The sequence below is a fragment of the Scyliorhinus torazame genome, chromosome 29, assembly GCF_047496885.1.
Source record: "Scyliorhinus torazame isolate Kashiwa2021f chromosome 29, sScyTor2.1, whole genome shotgun sequence".
In the NCBI taxonomy this organism is placed as follows: domain Eukaryota; kingdom Metazoa; phylum Chordata; class Chondrichthyes; order Carcharhiniformes; family Scyliorhinidae; genus Scyliorhinus; species Scyliorhinus torazame.
In genome coordinates, this window is record NC_092735.1 from 6,372,199 (window position 1) to 6,395,436 (window position 23,238).

The following is a 23,238-nucleotide window of genomic DNA, read 5'->3' on the forward strand; positions in this document are numbered from 1 at the left end:
CCGTGCCCTTTTAATCGACCCGTTCAGCCCTCTCGCGTTCCACGTGATCAGCCGGGTTGGGGGGCTCTTTACCCCCCCCCGCCCCATGTCGACTAGCCATCCCCTTTTTTAACCCAGCTCCTCATCCGCTTCCCACGTACCCGTGTATCCCCCCGTTGGCGCCCTCCCACCTTGACCATCCCATAACAGCTCCCCTTTCTCCTTAGCAGCAGCAACCCAGTTAACCCCCCCCCCCCCCCTCCGCTAGATCCCTTTCTAGCGTAGTTGCACCCCCCATGTTGCTCCCAGAAGTCAGCGAACTCTGGCTGACCTCGGCTTCCCCCCCTTGTCCTCGGCCCCCACTGTGCGAGGCCCCCTCCTTCCTGCGTCTCTGTTCCCGCCATAATTACCATAGAACGGGAACAAAGCCCGCATTTCCCACTCGGCCTCGCCCCTAATGGCCGGCGCCCACAGTTCCTCAGACTTCCCCCCCCCCCCCCCCCCCCCCCCCACATGGGGGAGAGAGAAAAGTTACAGGATCGCAAGATTAACAAATTGAAAAATCATCTCTTCCCCCCCCTTTTTTTCCTTGCCCCACATAATCACCCCACCACTTTGTCCCAAAAGTTCTTTCTCTCTCCAAACTATTCCAGCTTCTCGTCCACAATGAATGTCCACGCCTCTTCTGCCGTCTCAAAGTAGTGGTGCTTCCCTTGGTGTGTGACCCACAATCTCGCCGGTTGTAACATTCCAAACTGGATCTTCTTTTTGTGAAGCACCGCCTTAGCCCGATTAAAACTTGCCCTTCTTCTCCGCACTCCAATCCTGGTATACGCGGATCACCGCGTTCTCCCACCTACAGCTGCGAGTTTTCTTCGCCCATCTGAGGACCGTCTCTCTGTCATTATAGCGGAGAAACCTCACCACTATAGCTCGAGGTATTTCTCCAGCCCTCGGTCTTCGTGCCAAAACTCGATAGGCTCCCTCCACCTCCAACAGGCCCGTCGGGGCCTCCGATCCCATTAGCGAGTGAAGCATCGTGCTCACATATGTCCCGACGTCCACCCCTTGTGCGCCTTCGGGAAGACCCAGAACCCTTAAATTCTTAGAACTGGCTAGGCCATAGAAGGCAGAGGGTAGCAATGGAGGGATGCTTTTCTAATTGGAGGGCTGTGACCAGTGGTGTTCCACAGGGATCAGTGCTGGGACCTTTGCTCTTTGTCGTATATATAAATGATTTGGAGGAAAATGTAACTGGTCTGATTAGTAAATTTGCAGACGACACAAAGGTTGGTGGAATTGCGGATAGCGATGAGGACTGTCTGAGGATACAGCAGGATTTAGATTGTTTGGAGACTTGGGCGGAGAGATGGCAGATGGAGTTTAATCCGGACAAATGTGAGGTAATGCATTTTGGAAGGGCTAATGCAGGTAGGGAATATACAGTGAATGGTAGAACCCTCAAGAGTATTGAAAGTCAAAGAGATCTAGGAGTACAGGTCCACAGGTCATTGAAAGGGGCAACACAGGTGGAGAAGGTAGTCAAGAAGGCATACGGCATGCTTGCCTTCATTGGCCGGGGCATTGAGTATAAGAATTGGCAAGTCATGTTGCAGCTGTATAGAACCTTAGTTAGGCCACACTTGGAGTATAGTGTTCAATTCTGGTCGCCACACTACCAGAAGGATGTGGAGGCTTTAGAGAGGGTGCAGAAGAGATTTACCAGAATGTTGCCTGGTATGGAGGGCATAAGCTATGAGGAGCGATTGAATAAACTTGGTTTGTTCTCACTGGAACGAAGGAGGTTGAGGGGTGACCTGATAGAGGTATACAAAATTATGAGGGGCATAGACAGAGTGGATAGTCAGAGGCTTTTCCCCAGGGTAGAGGGGTCAATTACTAGGGGGCATAGGTTTAAGGTGAGAGGGGCAAGGTTTAGAGTAGATGTACGAGGCAAGTTTTTTACGCAGAGGGTAGTGGGTGCCTGGAACTCTCTACTGGAGGAGGTAGTGGAAGCAGGGACGATCGGGACATTTAAGGGGCATCTTGACAAATATATGAATAGGATGGGAATAGAAGGATACGGACCCAGGAAGTGTAGAAGATTGTAGTTTAGTCGGGCAGTATGGTCGGCACGGGCTTGGAGGGCCGAAGGGCCTGTTCCTGTGCTGTACATTTCTTTGTTCTTTGTTGTTCTTCCTCCTCGAATTATTCTCCAGTACTTCCAGCCTTTCCACACACCTTTTATGCTGTGCCTCGTGCGTCTCTGTCTTCACCACCAGGCCCTGTATTTCGTCTTCATTTTCAGCAGCCTTTGCCTTCACGACCCGAAGCTCCTGCTCTTGGGTCTTCTCCTCCTTTAGCCCTTCAATCGCCTGTAATATCGGGGCCAACAGCTCCTTCTTCAAATCCTTTTTCAGCTCTTCCGCACAGCGCCGCAGGAACTCTTGTTGGTCCGGGCCCCATAACAAACTGCCACCTTCCGACGCCATCTTGCTTTGAGCTTGCCTTCCTTGCCGCTGCTCCAAAGGATCCTCTGCAATCCAGCCGCTATCCTCTCCCTTTTCCATGTGTGCCTGGGGGGATTCCCTTCTGGTTTACCGCACAGTGTTTTTGGCTGTTTAAATTGCCTTTGGGGCTCCTATTAAGAGCCCAAAAGTCCGTTCCACCGGGAGCTGCCGAAACGTGTGACTTAGCTGGTCATCGCCGCACCCGGAAGTCGTATTGTTTATAGTTCGGAAATGTAAAGTTAATGGGTTTAGTGACTGGATAAGAACAAAGAAATGTACAGCACAGGAACAGGCCCTTCGGCCCTCCAAGCCCGTGGCGACCATGCTGCCCGACTCCACTACAATCTTCCACACTTCCTGGGTCCGTATCCCTCTATTCCCATCCTATTCATGTATTTGTCAAGATGCCCCTTAAAGGTCACTATCGTCCCTGCTTCCACCACCTCCTCCGGTAGAGAGTTCCAGGCAACCACTACCCTCTGTGTATATAAAAAAAAAAGCCAGTGAGAACAAACCGAGTTTAGTCAACTGCTCCTCATAGCTAATCCCCTCCATACCAGGCAACATTCTGGTAAATCTCTTCTGCACCCTCTCTAAAGCCTCCACATCCTTCTGGTAGTGTGGCGACCAGAATTGAACACTAACTAAGGCTCTATACAGCTGCAACATGACTTGCCAATTCTTATACTCAATGCCCCGGCCAATGAAGGCAAGCATGCCGTATGCCTTGTTGACTACCTTCTCTACCTGTGTTGCCCCTTTCAATGACCTGTGGACCTGTACTAGATCTCTTTGACTTTCAATACTCTTGAGGGTTCTGCCATTCACTGTATATTCCCTACCTGCATCTTTTGTCCGGATTCAACTCCATCTGCCATCTCTCCGCCCAAGTCTCCAAACAATCTAAATCCTGCTGTATCCTCTGACAGTCCTCATCGCTATCCGCAATTCCACCAACCTTTGTGTTGTCTGCAAACTTACTAATCCGACCAGTTACATTTTCCTCAATCATTTATATATACTACAAACAGCAAAGGTCCCAGCACTGATCCCTGTGGAACACCACTGGTCACAGCCCTCCAATTAGAAAAGCATCCTTCCATTGCTACTCTCTGCCTTCTATGACCTAGCCAGTTCTGTATCCACCTTGCCAGCTCACCCCTGATCCCGTGTGACTTCACCTTTTGTACTAGTCTACCATGAGGGACCTTGTCAAAGGCCTTACTGAAGTCCATATAGACAACATCCACTGCCCTACCTGCATCAATCATCTTTGTGACCGCCTCGAAAAACTCTATCATGTTAGTGAGACACGACCTCCCCTTCATAAAACCATGCTGCCTCTCACTAATACGTCCATTTGTTTCCAAATGGGAGTAAATCCTGTCTCGAAGAATTCTCTCCAGTAATTTCCCTACCACTGAAGTAAGGCTCACCGGCCTGTAGTTCCCTGGATTATCCTTGCTACCCTTCTTAAACAGAGGAACAACATTGGCTATTCTCCAGTCCTCCGGGACATCACCTGAAGACAGTGAGGATCCAAAGATTTCTGTCAAGGCCTCAGCAATTTCCTCTCCAGCCTCCTTCAGTATTCTGGGGTAGATCCCATCAGGCCCTGGGGACTTATCTACCTTAATATTTTTTAAGACACCCGACACCTCGTCTTTTTGGATCTCAATGTGACCCAGGCTATCTACACACCCTTCTCCAGACTCAACATCTACCAATTTCTTCTCTTTGGTGAATACTGATGCAAAATATTCATTTAGTACCTTGCCCATTTCCTCTGGCTCCACACATAGATTCCCTTGCCTATCCTTCAGTGGGCCAACCCTTTCCCTGGCTACCCTCTTGCTTTTTATGTACGTGTAAAAAGCCTTGGGATTTTCCTTAACCCTATTTGCCAATGATTTTTCGTGACCCCTTCTAGCCCTCCTGACTCATTGCTTAAGTTCCTTCCTACTTTCCTTGTATTCCACACGGGCTTTGTCTGTTCCCAGCCTTTTAGCCCTGACAAATGCCTCCTTTTTCTTTTTGACGAGGCCTACAATATCTCTCGTTATCCAAGGTTCCTGAAAATTGCCGTATTTACCCTTCTTCCTCACAGGAACATGCCGGTCCTGAATTCCTTTCAACTGCCACTTGAAAGCCTCCCACATGTCAGATGTTGATTTGCCCTCAAACATCTGCCCCCAATCTATGTTCTTCAGTTCCCGCCTAATATTGTTATAATTAGCCTTCCCCCAATTTAGCACATTCATCCTAGGACCACTCTTATCCTTGTCCACCGGCACTTTAAAATTTACTGAATTGTGGTCACTGTTACCAAAATGCTCCCCTGCTGAAACTTCTACCACCTGGCCAGGCTCATTCCCCAATACCAGGTCCAGTACTAGGCCCCTTCCCTAGTTGGACTGTCTACATATTGTTTTAAGAAGCCCTCCTGGATGCTCCTTACAAACTCCGCCCCGTCTAAGCCCCTGGCACTAAGTGAGTCCCAGTCAATATTGGGGAAGTTGAAGTCTCCCATCACCACAACCCTGTTGTTTTTACTCTTTTCCAAAATCTGTCTACCTAGCTGCTCCTCTATCTCCCGCTGGCTGTTGGGAGGTCTGTAGTAAGCCCCCAACATTGTGACTGCACCCTTCTTATTCCTGATCTCTACCCATATAGCCTCGCTGCCCTCTGAGGTGTCCTCTCGCAGTACAGATGTGATATTCTCCCTAACCAGTAGCGCAACTCCACCACCCCTTTTACATTCCCCTCTATCCCGCCTGAAACATCTAAATCCTGTGTTCAGCAACTTCTCCCTGTCTGCTCTTCCTCAGAGCCCCACTGTCCCTATTCCCTCGTTCTCCCTCAATGCTCTCACCTTCTGACCTATTGCTCCCGTGCTCACCCCCCTGCCATACTGGTTTAAACCCTCCCGTGTGACACTAGCAAACCTCGCGGCCAGGATATTTATGCCTGTCCAGTTTAGATGCAACCCGTCCTTACATAGGTCGCACCTGCCCCTGAAGAGCTCCCAGTGGTCCAGATAACGGAAACCCTCCCTCCTACACCAGCTGTTTAGCCACGTGTTTAGCTGCTCTATCTTCCTATTTCTAGCCTCACTGGCACGTGGCACAGGGAGTAATCCCGAGATTACAACCCTAGAGGTCCAGTCTTTTAACTTTCTGCCTAGCTCCCTGAACTCCTGCTGCAGGACCTCATGCCCCTTCCTACCTATGTCGTTAGTTCCAATATGTACAATGACCTCTGCCTGTTTGCCCTCCCCCTTCAGGATGCCCTTTACCCGTTTGGAGACATCCTGGACCCTGGCACCAGGGAGGCAACATACCATCCTGGAGTCTCTTGCACGTCCACAGAAGTGCCTATCTGTGCCCCTGACTATAGAGTCCCCTATTACTTTTGCTCTTCTGTGCTTTGACGCTCCCTTCTGAACATCAGAGCTAGCCGTGGTGCCACTGCTCTGGCTGCTGCTGTTTTCCCCTGATAGGCTATCCCCCCCTGACAGTATCCAAAGGGGTATACCTGTTCGAGAGGGGGACAACCACAGGGGATTCCTGCACTGACTGCCTGCCCTTTCTGGTGGTCACCCATTTCTCTGCCTGCACCTTGGGTGTGACCACATTTTTATATAACTGCGATCTATGACGATTTCCGCCACCTGCATGCTCCTAAGTGCATCCAATTGCTGCTCCAACCGAACCATGCGGTCTGTAAGGAGCTCCAGTTGGGTGCACTTTCTGCAGATGAAGCCATCCGGGACGCTGGAAGCCTCCCGGACCTCCACACCTCAGTCGGAGCACTGCACCCCTCTAACTGACATTGCGTCAATTAATTAAAATTAAAAGTTAAACTTTTTTTTTAATGTTGCTGTTAACTATCTGTTTCCTAGCACTAGATTTCTAATAGAAATGTGAAAGCTAAATATAGTACTCTCTGATCTCTGGCTTAGATACCCCTCTAAATTATAATTAAGTAATTACGTTTAATTAGTTACCAATGCTTAATTTTTTTAATTTAGTGTAGATTCCCAACCAGCCACTCGGGTCACAGCTTTTCTGTGATGTCACTTCAGTTTCCCCCCGACACACACAATTTGAAAAAGGTATAAAAGTAAAAATGAGTAAAAATCACTTACTTACCTTCTTACCTTCTGAGTGTCTTAGTTGTTCTCAGGTTCTCTCCCTGTCAGAGACTACTGCTCCTCCTCCTCCGAATAAATGGAATTCAATGTAGGCAAGTGTGATGTTATCCACAACGGACCCAAAAAGGGTCTTCCAGGTTAAAAAATTAGATCAGTGGAGAGATTTGAGGGTACAGGTACACCGATCATAAAACAAAATGAACAGGTACAGCAAATAATCCAAATGAATATTGACGTTTCTCTAAAGGACTAGAATACAAAAGGCTTGTGTTTATGCAGCACCCTCGCCATGAAAAATATCCCCAGGCACTTCATAGAACCATTATAAAACAAAGTGTAACATTGAACCAGATGAGGTATTATGCCAGATGACTAAAAGGCTTGAAACGAGGTAATGTTTTGAGTGTCTTGATGGTTGAAAGCGAGAGAGGGTTAGAAAGGGAATTCCAGTGCTTAAAGTCAGTGCAACAGAAGGCAGCGTCTGGCAATATCTCAAGAGGGTTGTCAGAGAGGAGGAGATCATAAATAAGGAGGGACATGAGTAGGTTTCAAAACAAGAAGGAAAATTTTAAAATTGCAGCATCATTTAATTGGGAGCTAGTGTTGATCATGAACACAGGTTCGATAGGTGACCAGGAGCTGGTGAGAGTAACGATTCTTTGATGCATGCTACCCTCCACAGACAGATTTTAGATTTGTTTGTGGAGGGTTGGATGTGGGATGCTGGCCAGGAATGGTCAAATAACAACGATATGGATGAGGGTTTCAGCAGCTGAGACTGGGACTGAATTGGGCGGTATTATGGAGGTGGCAATGGATGGTCATAGTGACTGCATGGATGTGTGGTTTAAAGCTCACCTCAGCCTCCAATATAACAGTTGTGAAAAGCCTCAGGCAGTTGTCAAGCAGAGGGATGGAGTTGGTGGTGAGGGAGCGGAGTTTGTGGTTTGTGCCAGTGACGGTGGCTTCAGTCTAAACGTGGTGCAGCAGCTATTTTGCTCTGGGCGGGGGCGGCACAGTGATTAGCACTGCTGCCTCATGGCGCCGAGGTCCCAGGTTCAATCCCGGCCCCGAGTCACTGTCCATGTGGGGTTTGCACATTCTCCCCGTGTCTGCGTGGGTCTCACCCCCACAACCCAAAGATGTGCAGGGTAGATGGGTTGGCCACACTAAATTGCCCCTTAATTGGAAAGAAAAATGAATTGGGTACTCTAAATTTATAATTTTAAAAAAATATTGGCCTTGGATGGGATGCAGGGTGTTTAATAGAATGGCCTCCGGTTCAATTAACAGGAGAGATTACACAAACTCGGGCTGTATTTCCTGGAATTTAGAAGATTATGGGATGGCTTGTTTGAAGTTTAAGATATCGAAGGCAACAGATCAAGATAAATTATTTCTGCTGGTTTGGGAGCCTCGACCGAGGAGGCATGCTCTAAAATATAGAACCAGATTCTACAGGAGTGAAATGAGGGAACACTTCTACCTGATGTTAGACGTTTGAAACTTGCCAGCAACTGACAGTTAATGCTAGATCTACTTTTAGATTTGATAGGTTTTTGTTGTCAGCGGTATTGAAGTGTGTGGGACAAAGGATGATGCTTGGAGCTGGGCCACAAACCAATCCTGATCTCATCGACTAGTGGAACAGTTTCAGGGGGCAAACTGGTCTCCTGTTCCTTAGCTGTCATCGTTATGGTAGAAACCAAAATATGCAGCACGGTGGCGCAGTGGGTTAGCCCTGCTGTCTCATGGCGCCGAGATCCCAGGTTCTATCCCGGCTCTGGGTCACTGTCCGTGTGGAGTTTGCACATTCTCCCCGTGTTTGCGTGGGTTTCGCCCCCACAACCCAAAAGATGAGCAAGTTCGGTGGATTGGCCACGCTAAATTGCCTCTTAATTGGAAAAAATGAATTGGGTATTCTCAACTTGTATTTTTAAAAAAAATGGTAGAAACCGAAAAACTAGGGTATGGAATAGATGATTGAAGGTCTTAGCCACAGGTAATGCCGGTGGGAGCATGATTATTATACTAATGGTTAATTGATACGTGGTTCACGTATTTCACTATTTTGTGTGCACACATGAGACTGTGAACATTTTTATTATTGTAAATTTGTCCACCAAATGATGCTGAAACCCTTATCTGTACCTCTGTCACCTTCAGACTCACTTGATGAACGAGCTGCGCTCCGAAATCTACTGATTCCATCAAACCTGTTGGACTTTAACCTGGTGTTGTAAGACATCTTACTGTGCCCACCCCAGTCCAATGCCAACATCCCCACATCATGACCTTCAGACTGGGCAACAGTACCGTGTCTCAAATCCAGCTGTCCAAACACCGGAGTTATCCGAAATCTGGACACTTAGAATCTGTCATGCGTCAATTTTAACTGAATGAAATAAACTTACCTGGATAATTGGGTAGGTACTGCATCGATGCTGTGTGGTGCCTAACTAGTTATCCCCTTTGCCCCTTGCGTGGCAGTCGATTCCCTCGCTCCGTGATCCTTGATCGGCTTGACCCAAAATCTGGCAAGACCTGAAGTCTGCCATGACCTCAGTCCTGAGGTGGTTGGATTTGAGAACGCTGAACTTGTTGTCCTGGTCAGCCACCTAAGCTGCATCTTCTCTCGGCTCCAGGACATACAAAAGAATATCCTGTGCCTCTTTATACACTTGATTGTACAGGCCCTACGCTCTAATAATTAAGAATATAAGAACTAGGAGCAGGAGTAGGTCATCTGGCCCTTCGAGCCTGCTCCGCCATTCAATGAGATTGTGGCTGATCTTTTGTGGACTCAGCTCCACTTTCCTGCCCGAACACCATAACCCTTTATTCTTCAAAAAACTATCTTTATCTTGAAAACATTTAATGAAGGAGCCTCAACTGCTTCAATTCTCTCACTAAATTTCTCCACCTTCCTTCCATTCCAGTAACACTGCGTTGAATTGTTTTGTGCACTTGCTTCCAACTGAAGTGCTGCTGTACCGAGGACGTATCTGCTTTGTCTGCTGGACATAGGTCCTGGGGCAATATTTGAAGAGCAGCTCAGTTCTCTCATGTCCTGATAATAGTTCTCCCCCGTAGGTACTAGTGTAAAAAAAACTTAGCTGAATTTTGTGTGTATATTGAAAGCACGTCATTGCCTTAACAGTGCCACTAATCAGAAACTCTTAAGTTGCGTTAAGCTGCAACTTTGTTCCTTGAAAGAAAACTCAAACAGGTACAACTTGTGGAATTGTTACAAAAGTTATAACTACATGAGAGTGCAATTGATGCTTATCGGTGTCTTGTACACACTTGTGTTCTTTTGTTTCCAATTGTTAAACTCCCTAGAAGATTGGATTCTAGCTGATAGAAGTGCAGTGAGCTATCCTGGTGTGTCTCATGGAGTGATCACAGACTCGCTGTTGGGCATCATGAAATCTGATTGTCCTTTAAACAGTGCAGCATTAATTTAGAGGTGTCATTTTTCTTCTGGGAACAGGAGTAGGCCATTTAGCTCATCGAGCCTATTTCACCATTCGGTGAGATCATGGCTAATCTGCGAAATAACTGCGTTATTACCAAATAAATTTCTCTTGTGTTTTATTTGGCAACTATTGGTGGATACTGACCATAATGCTTTTTAAATCACTCCCACAATAGCTCGGATGGTAAGTGTACCACGTGGTATTGTCATGCTCCATACAGATGAGGGAGGTTCAAGTTCCATCGGCCAGCTTGTGCATAATTATGGGAGATAACTGGAGTTTCCGAGCATGGCATTTGAACATTGCAAAGCAGGATTATCAACCGGAGAAGTGAGTTCACAAGAGGCTGCGGTCAGAGTGGTGTAGAGTTTGGAGGGATGGAGAAGATTGGAGTAAGAAGAGATTTAAACATAAGGATGTGTCAGGGCCCTGTAAATCAATGTCAGTCAGAAAAGATGGGGCTGATGAACAGCACTCAGTGAAACTTAGCATGGGATAGATTGTGGGCAGCAAATTTCTTTTTTGAAGGACCTGAATAGTGTGGGTGATGGGCGGTCAGACAGAAGGTTGTTGAACCTGGAGATCATAAAAGTGTGGATATGAGTATGATGCAGGGGTGAGAAGATGGATAATTTATCAGCGGATGTAGGGAGTCTCTGATGGAAAGTATGCGGTTGGAAGCATAGCTCATTGGTGCTGCAGTTGCGACCGGTTTGAGAAGCTTGCTGAGAGGAGAAAGCAGTGACGATGGTGCAGAGTTTGTGCCATCTTCATGGTAGCTTGATGAAGATTGAATGTTGGACATGAATCTGATGGTAGCGATGTAGTAGAAGGATCAAGTGATGAGAGGTAAAGCTGAATATCATCCACATGCATGATGAGGAAATGGTCTGGATAGATCTCTGGGAGTCTGGCGGTAATATTGTGCACCGGAAGAAACACCAAAACAATAAAATCCCAGGACTATTCATTGTGAGGAACACAGTCAAGGATATGCCTTCGCACCTGATGTAGTTTTGAGACCCATTCAGATCCATGATTCCTGCATGAAACTCTTGACAGTCACTTGATTGTACAGAGCGCGGGTTTTTCTGAAAAAAAGAGACGTGCTGTCAAAGTTTTTCATCTTGTACTCATCAGGACAGATGCAAGAATGCCAAATTTGAACGGGAATAACAGTTTATACTGCCTGAGGAAAAGGTTGCTGATTGGTTGGCAAGTGGACTCTGATTGGTTGAAATGTTGCCATGGCTTTTGTTTAATTCAAAAACTTCCTGGAAACTCATGTCTCCACTTTTGAAATGTGTTCTGCGTACTCCATTTAAAAAGAAACATCACTTCCTTTTATTCAGCAACTCTGGAATGGGTTGAGGAGGAAGGCAAACTAAATTGTGGCTTTGTATGTAGTGGCTTTGTATGTAGTTGAAGAACTCCCTGTTGAAGTGTTGAACTGAGGTTCTCATCTTTCAGAATTGACTCCCAGGTAGGGCACTGAATAATTATGGAGCACTTCAGCTCTAGATGTGGGAGAGCAGAGAAAATCTCTCCTTTGGACAATTGTCAGTGAAATATTTGTGACCTTGACAAATAGTTATCTTTTTAAGGGGCAGTTTAGCATGGTCAATCCACCTACCCTGCATAGCTTTGGTTTTGTGGGGGTGAGACTCACGCAGACACGGGGAGAATGTCCGCGTGGAGTTTGCACAGTGACCCGGGGACGGAATCGAACCTGGGTCCTCAGTGGCGTGAGGCAGCAGTGCTAACCACTATGCCACCGTGCCACCCCTGCAAATAGTTATCATTGAGGTGTGATATTGTAAAGCCTTAGATTTAACATTGTGGGTCACATGGGTACTGAAAATTCTACGTTGCTACTACCGTGAATACACCGATGATCATCACGAACCTCCAATAGCCATTCGTTATTACAAGGTGTAGCTGGGAATGTATTTCCTGTAGATTCTACAGTTTTCTATTTGAGCTGATTCAGCTAGTAAATTTTCGTTGTGCGATTTAATTCTTCTTTGAAACCTGTGATGGTCTCTTTAAAATGTGTACTTTTTCTCACCTAGGTGTTAGGAGATGGCTTCTGAGGATATCTCGCAGCTGGTGGATGCCCTTGCAAAGACTCAAGTGTGTGGGGGAGAGCTGAGTTTCAAAGGTCGCGCCCTAAAGCTTGACACCGCCGAGGCTGGTACGTGGATAAAAATCTGAAGTGCGCTGCAGTGGGATTGGAATCGCTTAATGTCAGGAGGTGTTTTTGGATGTGAGCTAAAGGAAAACCTTGTAAATCTGAAATGAAACCAACACGTTGGGGGTCTAGATAAATGGATCATTCCAATGTCATGGTCAGCTACGGAAGGTAATAGGCAAACCAAATGGAATGCGGGTCCTTATAACTTGAGGAGCAGGACACGAGGGGATCTGCAGCTACACAGCGTCCCGGTTCGACCACACCTGGGGAGCAATTCTGGGCACCACACCTTAGGATGGATATTTTGACTTTGGAGGAATGCAGCGTAGATTTATCAGTGATATCTGGACTCCACTGGTCAAGTTGTGAATAAAAGTTAAACAAATTTGGTATATATTCCTTTGAATTTAGAATTCTAGGGACAACAGCGGGTGGATGGAAAGAAACTATTTCCACTGGTTGGTGTGGCACGGACCTGGAGGCATAGACCAAAGGTTAGAGGCAGGCCTTTAAAGGGGTGAATTGGGCAGCCCAGTGGCGCAGTGGGTTAGCACTGCTGCCTCACAGCGCAAAGGTCCCAGGTTCAATCCTGTCTCTGGGTCACTGTCCGTGTGGAGTTTGCACATTATCCCTGTGCCTGCGTGGGTATCGCCCCCACAACCCAAAGATGTGCAGGGTAGGTGGATTGGCCATGCTAAATTGCCCCAGCAACCGTAGTAATTAACTTTCATCTATGGTACAGATTAGGAATTCTACAAGAAGCAGAAGCCCGGTGGTGTTGCTCGCACTGCTGCCTCACAGCGCCGAGGACCCTGGTTCGATCCCGGCCTCGGGTCGCTGTCCGTGTGGAGTTTGCACATTCTCCCCGTGTCTGCGTGGGTTTCACTCCCACAATGCAAAAATGTGCAAGTAAGCTGCCCCTTAATTGGAAAAAAAATTAGATACTCTTTTTAAAAAAGAGAGGCGCCAAACATCCACAGGGTACTTTGGAAGTTAAATAAATATGTATACGGGTTGAATGATTCCTCCAGAGTTTAGTATTTCTCAGTGAGGATGGTTTGTTAAAGTGGAACTGTCTTCAGCTGAAAGCGGACCCTGCAATGTTTGCTTCATGGAGGGAAACATTCGGGCGTCTTCATGATGCATGTAGATGATTTTTTTTTTTGTGGCAGTAGCGAATTTGAAAATACTATTACCAAAGGGCTTAAAATGGAGTTCAAGATTGGAAGTCTGGCCTCTGGAGCATTCAGATATACGGGGTTAGAAATCTGGCAGAGTGGTTTGCATCAGCAGCCTCACCTCGGAGAGTATTAACCATAGCAACTACTTGTGGTAAGGCGTCACTAAAGGATACGGTGGTTTCTAAAATGGAAAAAGAGGAACTCTGAAGATTAATTGGGCAGCTGATTGGATAGATAGTCAAACCAGACAGGACGCCAGTTTTGATGTTTTACAGCTGTGTACTAAAATGAACAATCCCAAAGGTGATGAAAGTTTTCAAGCTAACACATTGGCGAATTTAAAATTGGAGAATTGTGCCTTGAAATTCTCGTCCAAAGCGGCTGCTAGAGAACAGGGAGATTGACGCGATCAAATGGGTTGATAGTTACCGATTATCATCTGACTAATTGATTGAAAAAAGGGACTAGCTCGAATAATTTACTAGACTTCCTATAAGGAAGTGATGAGTGTGGTGGGGGAGGACTAAAAAGAGAACAGGATGCATTTATTGCAGAAAAAAATATATACATTTGTGTTATGGTATGTTGTCAAAATTGAAGATTTTTATTTACTTTTAAAAGTTGGAATCTATTACAAAAGAGTTAATGTTCCCTAGTATTTAAGTTAGAACTGGGGTTTTAATGGTTTAATAGAGTGCACAATATATAAAGGGGATACAGGTGGCACTGTTGTGAGTTGGATAAGTGATTAAGTTTAAAAATATATATTTTATTCAAATTTTTTGGCCAAAGAAAACAATACAAAGGTTTTCCTTTTTACAACAATAAAACAGTATAAATAACAGTGGCCGTTTTTAACAAATAAATAATATATAAACTAAATGGCACCTGCCATATCAAAAATAATAACTCTCCAAAAATAAAATCAAACAATCCAATATACATAGCCTAATACAAATAACTATACAAAAACACCCCTGAGGACCCGCCCGGCCCCCCCCACCCCCCGGTTTGCTGCTGTTACCTTCCCATTTCCTTTATCGTTCTGCGAGGTAGTTGATGAACGGTTGCCACCGCCTGGTGAACCCTTGAGCCGAACCCTTAGTGCGAACTTTATCCGTTCTAGTTTTATAAACCCTGCCATGTCATTTATCCAGGTCTCCACGCCCGGGGGTTTGGCTTCCTTCCACATGAGCAATATCCTTCGCCGGGCTACTAGGGACGCAAAGGCCAAGACATCAGCCTCTTTCGCCTCCTGCACTCCCGGCTCTTCTGCAACCCTGAATATAGCCAACCCCCAGCCTGGCTCGACCCGGACCCCCACCACCTTCGAAAGCACCTTTGCCACCCCCACCCAGAACCCCTGTAGTGCCGGACATGACCAAAACATGTGGGTGTGGTTTGCTGGGCTTCTCGAGCATCTCCCACGCCTATCCTCTACCCCGAAAAATTTACTGAGCCTTGCTCCGGTCATGTGCGCCCTGTGCAAAACCTTGAATTGTATCAGGCTTAGCCTGGCGCACGAGGACGACGAGTTTACCCTACGTAGGGCATCAGCCCACAGCCCCTCCTCAATCTCTTCCCCCAGCTCTTCCCATTTCCCCTTCAGCTCATCCACCGTGATCTCCCCCTCATCCCTCATTTCCCTGTATATATCCGACACCCTACCATCCCCCACCCATGTCCCTGAGATCACTCTATCCTGAACCTCCTGCATCGGGAGCTGCGGGAATTCCCTCACCTGCTGCCTCGCAAAAGCCCTCAGTTGCATGTATCGAAATTCATTCCCTTGGGGCAACCCATATTTTTCCGTCAGCGCTCCCAGACTTGCAAACGTCCCGTCTACGAACAGATCTCTCAGTTGCGCAACCCCAGCTCTCTGCCATGCTCCAAATCCCCCATCCATTCTCCCCGGGACAAACCTATGGTTATTTCTTATCGGGGACCGCACCGAGGCTCCCGTCCTTCCCTATGTCGTCTCCACTGCCCCCAAATTTTTAGTGTTGCCACCACCACTGGACTTGTGGTGTATTTCTTCGGGGAGAACGGCAACGGCGCCGTCACCATTGCTTGTAGGCTGGCTCCTTTGCAGGACGCCATCTCCAATCTCTTCCACGCCGCTCTCTCCCCTTCTCCCATCCACTTACACACCATTGAGATATTGGCGGCCCAGTAGTATTCACTTAGGCTCGGTAGTGCCAGCCCCCCCCCCCCCTATCCCTGCTACGCTGCAAGAACCCCCTCCTTACTCTTGGGGTCTTCCCGGCCCACACAAAACTCATGACACTTTTCTCAATTCTCTTGAAAAAAGCCTTCGTGACCATCACCGGAAGGCACTGAAACACAAAAAGGAATCTCGGGAGGACTACCGTTTTGACCGCCTGCACCCTACCCCCCAGTGACGGGCACCATGTCCCATCTCTTGAAATCCTCCTCCATCTGTTCCACCAATCTTGTTAAATTAAGCCTATGTAAGGTTCCCCAACTCCTGGCTATCTGAATCCCTAAGTACTGGAAATTTCTTGTTACCTTCCTCAGCGGTAAATCATCTATTCCCCTGCTCTGCTCCCCTGGATGCACCACAAACAACTCACTCTTCCCCATATTCAATTTGTACCCCGAAAATTCCCCAAACTCCCTGAGTGTCTGCGTTATCTCAGGCATCCCCTCCACTGGGTCCGCAACATACAGCAATAAATCATCTGCATACCAGGATACCCGGTGCTCTTCTCCTCCCCTGAGTACTCCCCTCCACTTCCTGGAGCCCCTCAGTGCTATAGCCAGGGGCTCAATCGCCAATGCAAACAGTAACGGAGACGGGACACCCCTGCCTCGTCCCTCTATGAAGACGGAAGTAGTCATTGTTCGTGACCACGCTTGCCACCGGGGCCCTATACAGCAGCTGTACCCATCCGATACACCCTTCTCCAAAACCAAATCTCCTCAGCACCTCCCACAGATAATCCCACTCCACTCTGTCGAATGCTTTCTCGGCGTCCATCACCACCACTATCTCCGCCTCCCCCTCTGGTGGGGGCATCATCATTACCCCGAGCAATCTCCGTATGTTCGTGTTCAGCTATCTCCCCTTAACGAACCCAGTTTGATCCTCGTGGACCACCCCCGGGACACAGTCCTCTATCCTCGTCGCCATCACCTTAGCCAGGAGCTTAGCATCTACATTTAAAAGGGAAATGGGCCTGTAGGACCCACGCTGCAGCGGGTCTTTTTCCTTCTTCAAAAGGAGCGATAGCGTTGCCTCCGACATAGTCGGGGGCAGCTGCCCCCTTTCCCTAGCCTCATTAAAGGTTCTCGTCAAAAGCGGGGCCAGTAAGTCCATATACTTGCTATAAAATTCCACCGGGAATCCGTCCGGTCCCGGGGCCTTCCCCGCCTGCATGCTCCCAATCCCTTTTACCACCTCCTCCATCTCAATCTGTGCTCCCAGTCCCGCCCTCTCCTGCTCCTCCACCTTAGGGAATTCCAGCTGATCCAGGAAATGCATCATTCCCTCCTTCCCTTCCGGGGGCTGAGCCTTATATAACCTCTCATAAAATGCCTTGAACACCCCGTCCGCTCTCTCCGCTCCCTGTTCCATCTCTCCCTCCTCATCTCTCACCCCACCTATCTCCCTCGGTGCTCCCCTCTTCCTCAATTGGTGGGCCAGTAGCCGACTCGCCTTCTCTCCATACTCATACTGTACACCCTGTGCCCTCCTCCACTGTGCCTCTGCCTTACCCGTGGTCAGCAGGTCAAATTCCACATGCAGCCTTTGTCTTTCCCTGTACAGTCCCTCCTCCGGTGCCTCCGCATATTGCCTGTCCACCCTCAAGTTCTTTCAGCAATCGCTCCCTTTCTTTACCCTCTTGCTTCCCTTTATGTGCCCTTATGGATATCAGTTCCCCTCTAACCACTGCCTTCAACGCCTCCCAGACCACTCCCACCTGAACCCCTCCATTGTCATTAGGCTCCAAGTACCTTTCGATGCACCCCCTCACCCTTAAACATACCCCCTCATCCGCCAATAAGCCCATATCCATTCTCCAGAGTGGGTGCTGTTCTTTTTCCGCTCCTAACTCCAGGTCTACCCAATGTGGAGCGTGGTCCGAAATGGCTATGGCCGCATATTCTGTCCCTGTCACCTTCGGAATCAGTGCCCTTCCCAAGACAAAAAAGCGATCCGTGAATATACTTTGCGAACATGGGAGAAAAACGCCTTACTCCTAGGCCTACTAGATCTCCAGGGGTCTACCCCTCCCATCTGCTCCATTAAGTCCTTGAGTACCCTGGCCGCTGCCGGCCTCCTCCCGGTCCTGGACCTCGACGTGTCCAGCCCTGGATCAAGCACCGTATTGAAGTCTTTCCCCCCCCCCCCCCCCCCATTACGTCTCAACATACGCCTCATAAAATTTGCATCATCCCAGTTTGGGGCATATACGTTCACCAGAACCACCGCCTCCCCTTGCAATCTGCCACTCACCATCACATATCTACCCCCACTATCCGCCACTTTGGTCTTTGCCTCAAACAGTACCTGTTTCCCCACTAAAATAGCCACCCCCATGTTCTTCGCATCTAAACCCGAATGGAACACCTGCCCCACCCATCCTTTACGTAGTCTGACCTGGTCTATCAGTTTCAGATGCGTCTCCTGCAACATAACCACATCTGCCTTTAATTTCTTTAGGTGTGCGAGTACCCGTGCCCTTTTAATCAGCCCGTTCAGCCCTCTCGCGTTCCACGTGATCAGCCGGGTTGGGGGGCTCTTTACCCCCCCCCCTTGTCGACTAGCCATCCCCTTTTTTAACCCAGCTCCTCACCCGGTTCCCACGTACCCGTATATCCCCCCGACGGTGCCCTCCCGCCTCGACCACCCCATCCCATAACCGCTCCCCCTTCTCCTTAGCAGCAGCAACTCAGTTAACCCCCACCCCCTCCGCTAGATCCCTCTCTAGCGTAGTTGCACCCCCCCTGTTGCTCCCAGAAGTCAGTGAACTCTGGCTGACCTCGGCTTCCCCCGTTGTCCTCGGCCCCCACTGTGCGAGGCCCCCTCCTTCCTGTGTCCCTGTTCCCGCCATAATTACCATAGCGCGGGAACAAAGCCTGCGTTTCCCACTCGGCCCCGCCCCCTAATGGCCAGCGCCCACAGTTCCTCATACCTCTCCCCCCCCCCCCCCCCCCCCCAACATGGGGAAGAGAGAAGTTACAGGATCGCAAAACTAACACATTGAAAAAACCATCCCCCCCCCCCTTTTTCTCGCCCCACATAATCACCCCACCGCTTTGTCCCAAAAGTTCTTTCTCTCGCCAGACTTTTCCAGCTTCTCGTCCACAATGAATGTCCACGCCTCTTCTGCCGTCTCAAAGTAGTGGTGCTTCCCTTGGTGTGTGACCCACAATCTCGCCGGTTGCAATATTCCAAACTGGACCTTCTTTTTGTGAAGCACCGCCTTAGCCTGATTAAAACTTGCCCCCCTTCTCGCCACCTCCGCACTCCAATCCTGGTATACGCAGATCACCGCGTTCTCCCACCTACAGCTCCGAGTTTTCTTCGCCCATCTGAGGACCGTCTCTCTGTCATTATAGCGGAGAAACCTCACCACTATAGCTCGGGGTATTTCTCCAGCCTTCGGTCTTCGTGCCAGAACTCGATAAGCTCCCTCCACCTCCAAAGGGCCCGTCGGGGCCTCCGATCCCATTAGCGAGTAAAGTATCGTGCTCACATATGTCCCGACGTCCGCCCCTTCTGCGCCTTCGGGAAGACCCAGAACCCTTGGATTCTTCCTCCTCGAGTTATTCTCCAGTACTTCCAACCTTTCCACACCTTTTGTGCTGTGCCTCGTGCGTCTCTGCCTTCACCACCAGGCCCTGTATTTCGTCTTCGTTTTCAGCAGCCTTTGCCTTCACGACCCGAAGCTCCAGCTCTTGGGTCCTCTGCTCCTCCTTTAGCCCTTCAATCGCCTGTAATATCGGGGCCAACAGCTCCTTCTTCAACTCCTTTTTCAGCTCTTCCACACAGCGCCGCAGGAACTCTTGTTGGTCCGGGCCCCATAACAAGCGGCCACCTTCCGACGCCATCTTGCTTTGAGCTTCTCTTCCTTGCCGCTGCTCCAGAGGATCCTCCGCAATCCGGCCGCTATCCTCTCCCTTATCCATGCGTGTCCGGGGGGGGATTCCCTTCTGGTTTACCGCACAGTGTTTTTGGCCGTTTAAATTGCCGTTGGGACTCCTATTAAGAGCCCAAAAGTCCGTTCCAACGGGAGCCGCCGAAACGTGCGACTTAGCTGGTCATCGCCGCACCCGGAAGTCGGATAAGTGATTACTGAATACTATGAACTTGGGAGTTGAAGAAGTCGGTACTTGCTTCCTAGTTTTCGTTGCCATCGGAGCTTAATACCAGTTACCCCTGCTGCATTATCTGAGCATTTTGTGGTAGGATGTGTGAGGAAGAATTGGCTCCACTGCAAATGACTCCTGTGACTATTTATTTCTTGAAGAATAGCCACTACTTTCCCTGTGGGTCAGCAGCACCCTTGGAACTGCACCTCAGCATTTATCATTGCTACTAAGCGGGAAAACTGTTGAAGGAGAGCTTTAACACGCTATTTGGTGTGCAAACTGCTCCCAAATCTGTTACCGGGAATGTAGTTTTATAAGCTACTTTGGTTTATGAGGAGAGAATTTTACATATAAACAGATTAATTAGGAGCAGGAAGAGGCCATTTGGCCCCTCGAGCCTGCTCCGCCATTCAATAAGACCATGATGTGGAGATGCCGGCGTTGGACTGGGGTGAGCACAGTACGAAGTCTTACAACACCAGGTTAAAGTCCAACAGGTTTGTTTCGATGTTACTAGCTTTCGGAGCGCTGCTCCTTCCTCAGGTGAATGAAGAGGTATGTTCCAGAAACACATATATAGACAAATTCAAAGATGCCAAACAATGCTTGGAATGCGACCATTAGCAGGTTGATTAAATCTTTACAGATCCAGAGATGGGGTAACCCCAGGTTAAAGAGGTGTGAATTGTCTCAAGCCAGGACAGTTGGTAGGATTTCGCAGGCCAGATGGTGGGGGATGAATGTAATGTGACATGAATCCCAGGTTGGACTTTAACCTGGTGTTGTAAGACTTGTAATAAGACCATGGCTGATCTCAACCGCACATTCCTACTTATACCAGATAACCTTTCACCCCCTTGTTAAACCGGAATCTATCTACCTCTCCCTTAAGAATCAAAGACTCTGCTTCCACTGCCTTTTGAGGAAGAGCGAGCCAGACACTCGCGACCGTCGGAGAAAGAGTTTCCCCTGATTGCTGCCTTAAATGGGCGACCTTTTGTTTTTGAACAGGTGACAGATTCTCCCACAAGAGGAAGCATCCACTTCACACCTGCCCTCAGGTTCTGTGTTTCAATCAAGTCGCCTCTTACTCTTCTAAACTCCAGTGGATACAAGCCTAACCTGTCCAACCTTTCCTCGTAAGAGAACCCACCCATTTCAGATTTTAGACTTTCTCCTATTCCTTCATGAATTATGGGTTTTGCTGGCTGGACCAATCGACAATAGTTTTGTGGCCATCATTCGACTTTTAATTCCAGATTTTCATTTAATTCAAATTTCACCATCTGCCGTGGTGGGATTCAAACCCTGGTCCCCAGCACATTACCCTGGGACTCTGGGTTGCTTGTCTAGTAAACCTTCGCGGAACTGATGATGCATTTAAATCTTTCCTTAAAGTGGGAGACCAATGATGTACATAGTATTCCATTTGTGTTCTCACCAGTGCCCTATACAACTGCATCATAACTTCTCGAATTTTGTAATTGATTCCCATCACAATAAACGCTAACATTCCATTAGCTTTCCTAAATACTTGCTGTTCCAGTAAACTTTTGTGATCCGTTTACTAGGGCACCAAGGTTCATCTGAATCCCAGAGTTCTGCAACATCCCACCATTTAGATAATATGCTTTTTTAAATTCTTCCTGCCAAAAAGGACCATTTCACATTTACCCCCATAATGTCAGGTAACCATTTGAATGAGCGGCACGGTGGCCCAGTGGTTAGCACTGCTGCTAACGGGGCAGAGTCCCGGGTCACTGTCCGTGTGGAGTTTGCACATTCTTTCCGCGTCTGTGTGGGTCTCATCCCCACAACCCAAAGATGTGCAGGGTAGGTGGATTGGCCACGCTAAATTGCCATTGGAAAAGCAAATGAAATGGGTACTTTACATTTTTTTAAAAAGAAGAATCTACCTAGCTCTGCCTTGAAATATTCAAAGATTCAGCTTCCACCACCTTTTGAGGAAGATAATTCTGATGGTGACCATGTGGAAAGAAAAGGTTTCTCCTAATCTCTGTTTTAAATGGATGACCATGTATTTTTAAACAGTGACCTCTAGTTCTAGATCCTCCCACAAGAGGAAACATCCTGTCCACATCCTCCCTGTCAAGACCCCTCAGGATCTTGCAGGTTTCAATCAGGGACATCAGTCTGCACAGAATCAAATATTGTTTAGCTTAATATTTTTTCCTTTATATTTATGACATTCTCAATCATTTGGTGTCATGTGGTTTTTCCATGTCATTTCTTCTCCCTGTCCAGCCTCTGAGATTATTGAAGAGATTGAGGGCTTTGAGAACCTGCAGGCACTACGCTTGGAAGGCAACACGATCGGTGTGGAAGCTGCTAAAGCCATTGCCAGGAGTCTGTCTAATAAAAAAGAACTGCAGGTATGCACTTGGTATGCAGGTGATTTTCTCAGCAACAGTGTCCAACCATGTAAATCACCAATTGCTTTTTGTGAAGCTAATTAGCTTGTACATATTTGAGAAGTTCTGTGTTTTAGCTTTTGGATACCATCGGTAAACATCCTGAGGCAAGTGTGACTTGGACTACTGATTCAGTTCATTGCAAGTAAAAAATTAAACCGTGGCAGAAAATTAATTTGTCAGGTTTAACTGGATTGCAAAACGTTGCAGAAACAAAGCACTCGGCCCAACTTGTCCGTGCTGATCTTTATGCTTCACACAAGCCTCCAGGCTTAGATTTTCCGAGGGAATATTCACCAGAGATTCTTTTTGGTTGATGTATTAAACCAACTCAAGTGGATGTAGGTGGACTCTCCACCATTCAAAGGAAAACCAGGAGTTCTCGTCTTCCCTCGGCTCATACGAGAAAGAAAAATCTGCCCTATCGTCTCATTTGTGGAGTTCTGTGAAAACTCCACTTTTAGCTGCAAATGTAATAACACGGCATCAAGAAATGTTGTGAATAGGGTGGCACAGTGGTTAGCACTGCTGCCTCACGGCACTGAGGACCTGGGTTCGATCTCGGGCCTGGGTCACTGAGGGTCTAAACTGCCCTCATAATCCAAAGATGTGCAGAGGAGGTGGATTGGCCACGCTAAATTTCCCCTTAATTGGGGAAAAAAAAATAATTGGGTAAAAATAAGTTGTGAAGCTCTTTGAAGTCCGATACTAATGAGTTCTTTCAACGAGTGAGACTGACAGTTGTATTCTTTTTATTCAAATCATGATCCTTTAATTGTTTTCCATTTCATTTTGAACCATTCAAAACAGCCTGTAGTTTTACTGATGTTATGACCTATTAATATCCATTAATATGACCCCATTAACTGGCTGGCACAGTGGGTAGCACTGCTGCCTCTCAGCAGCAGGGACGCAGGTTTGATTTGGGCCTGATTTGCATGGTCTCCCCGTGTCTGCGTGGGTTTCCTCCG

General features: G+C 47.8%; 1 protein-coding gene across 2 annotated transcripts in view; it reads left to right on the plus strand.

Moving 5' to 3' along the window:
* The window catches only part of rangap1a (RAN GTPase activating protein 1a), a 108,548-nt gene that overhangs the window by 16,473 nt on the left and 68,837 nt on the right, over nt 1–23,238 (plus strand). For both annotated transcript variants that reach the window (XM_072492003.1, XM_072492002.1), the window contains exons 2-3: nt 12,194–12,315; nt 22,101–22,228. In XM_072492003.1, the coding sequence (XP_072348104.1) occupies nt 12,204–12,315; nt 22,101–22,228 (240 nt within the window). In that variant the 5' untranslated portion in view covers nt 12,194–12,203. The remainder of the gene's footprint in view (nt 1–12,193; nt 12,316–22,100; nt 22,229–23,238) is intronic.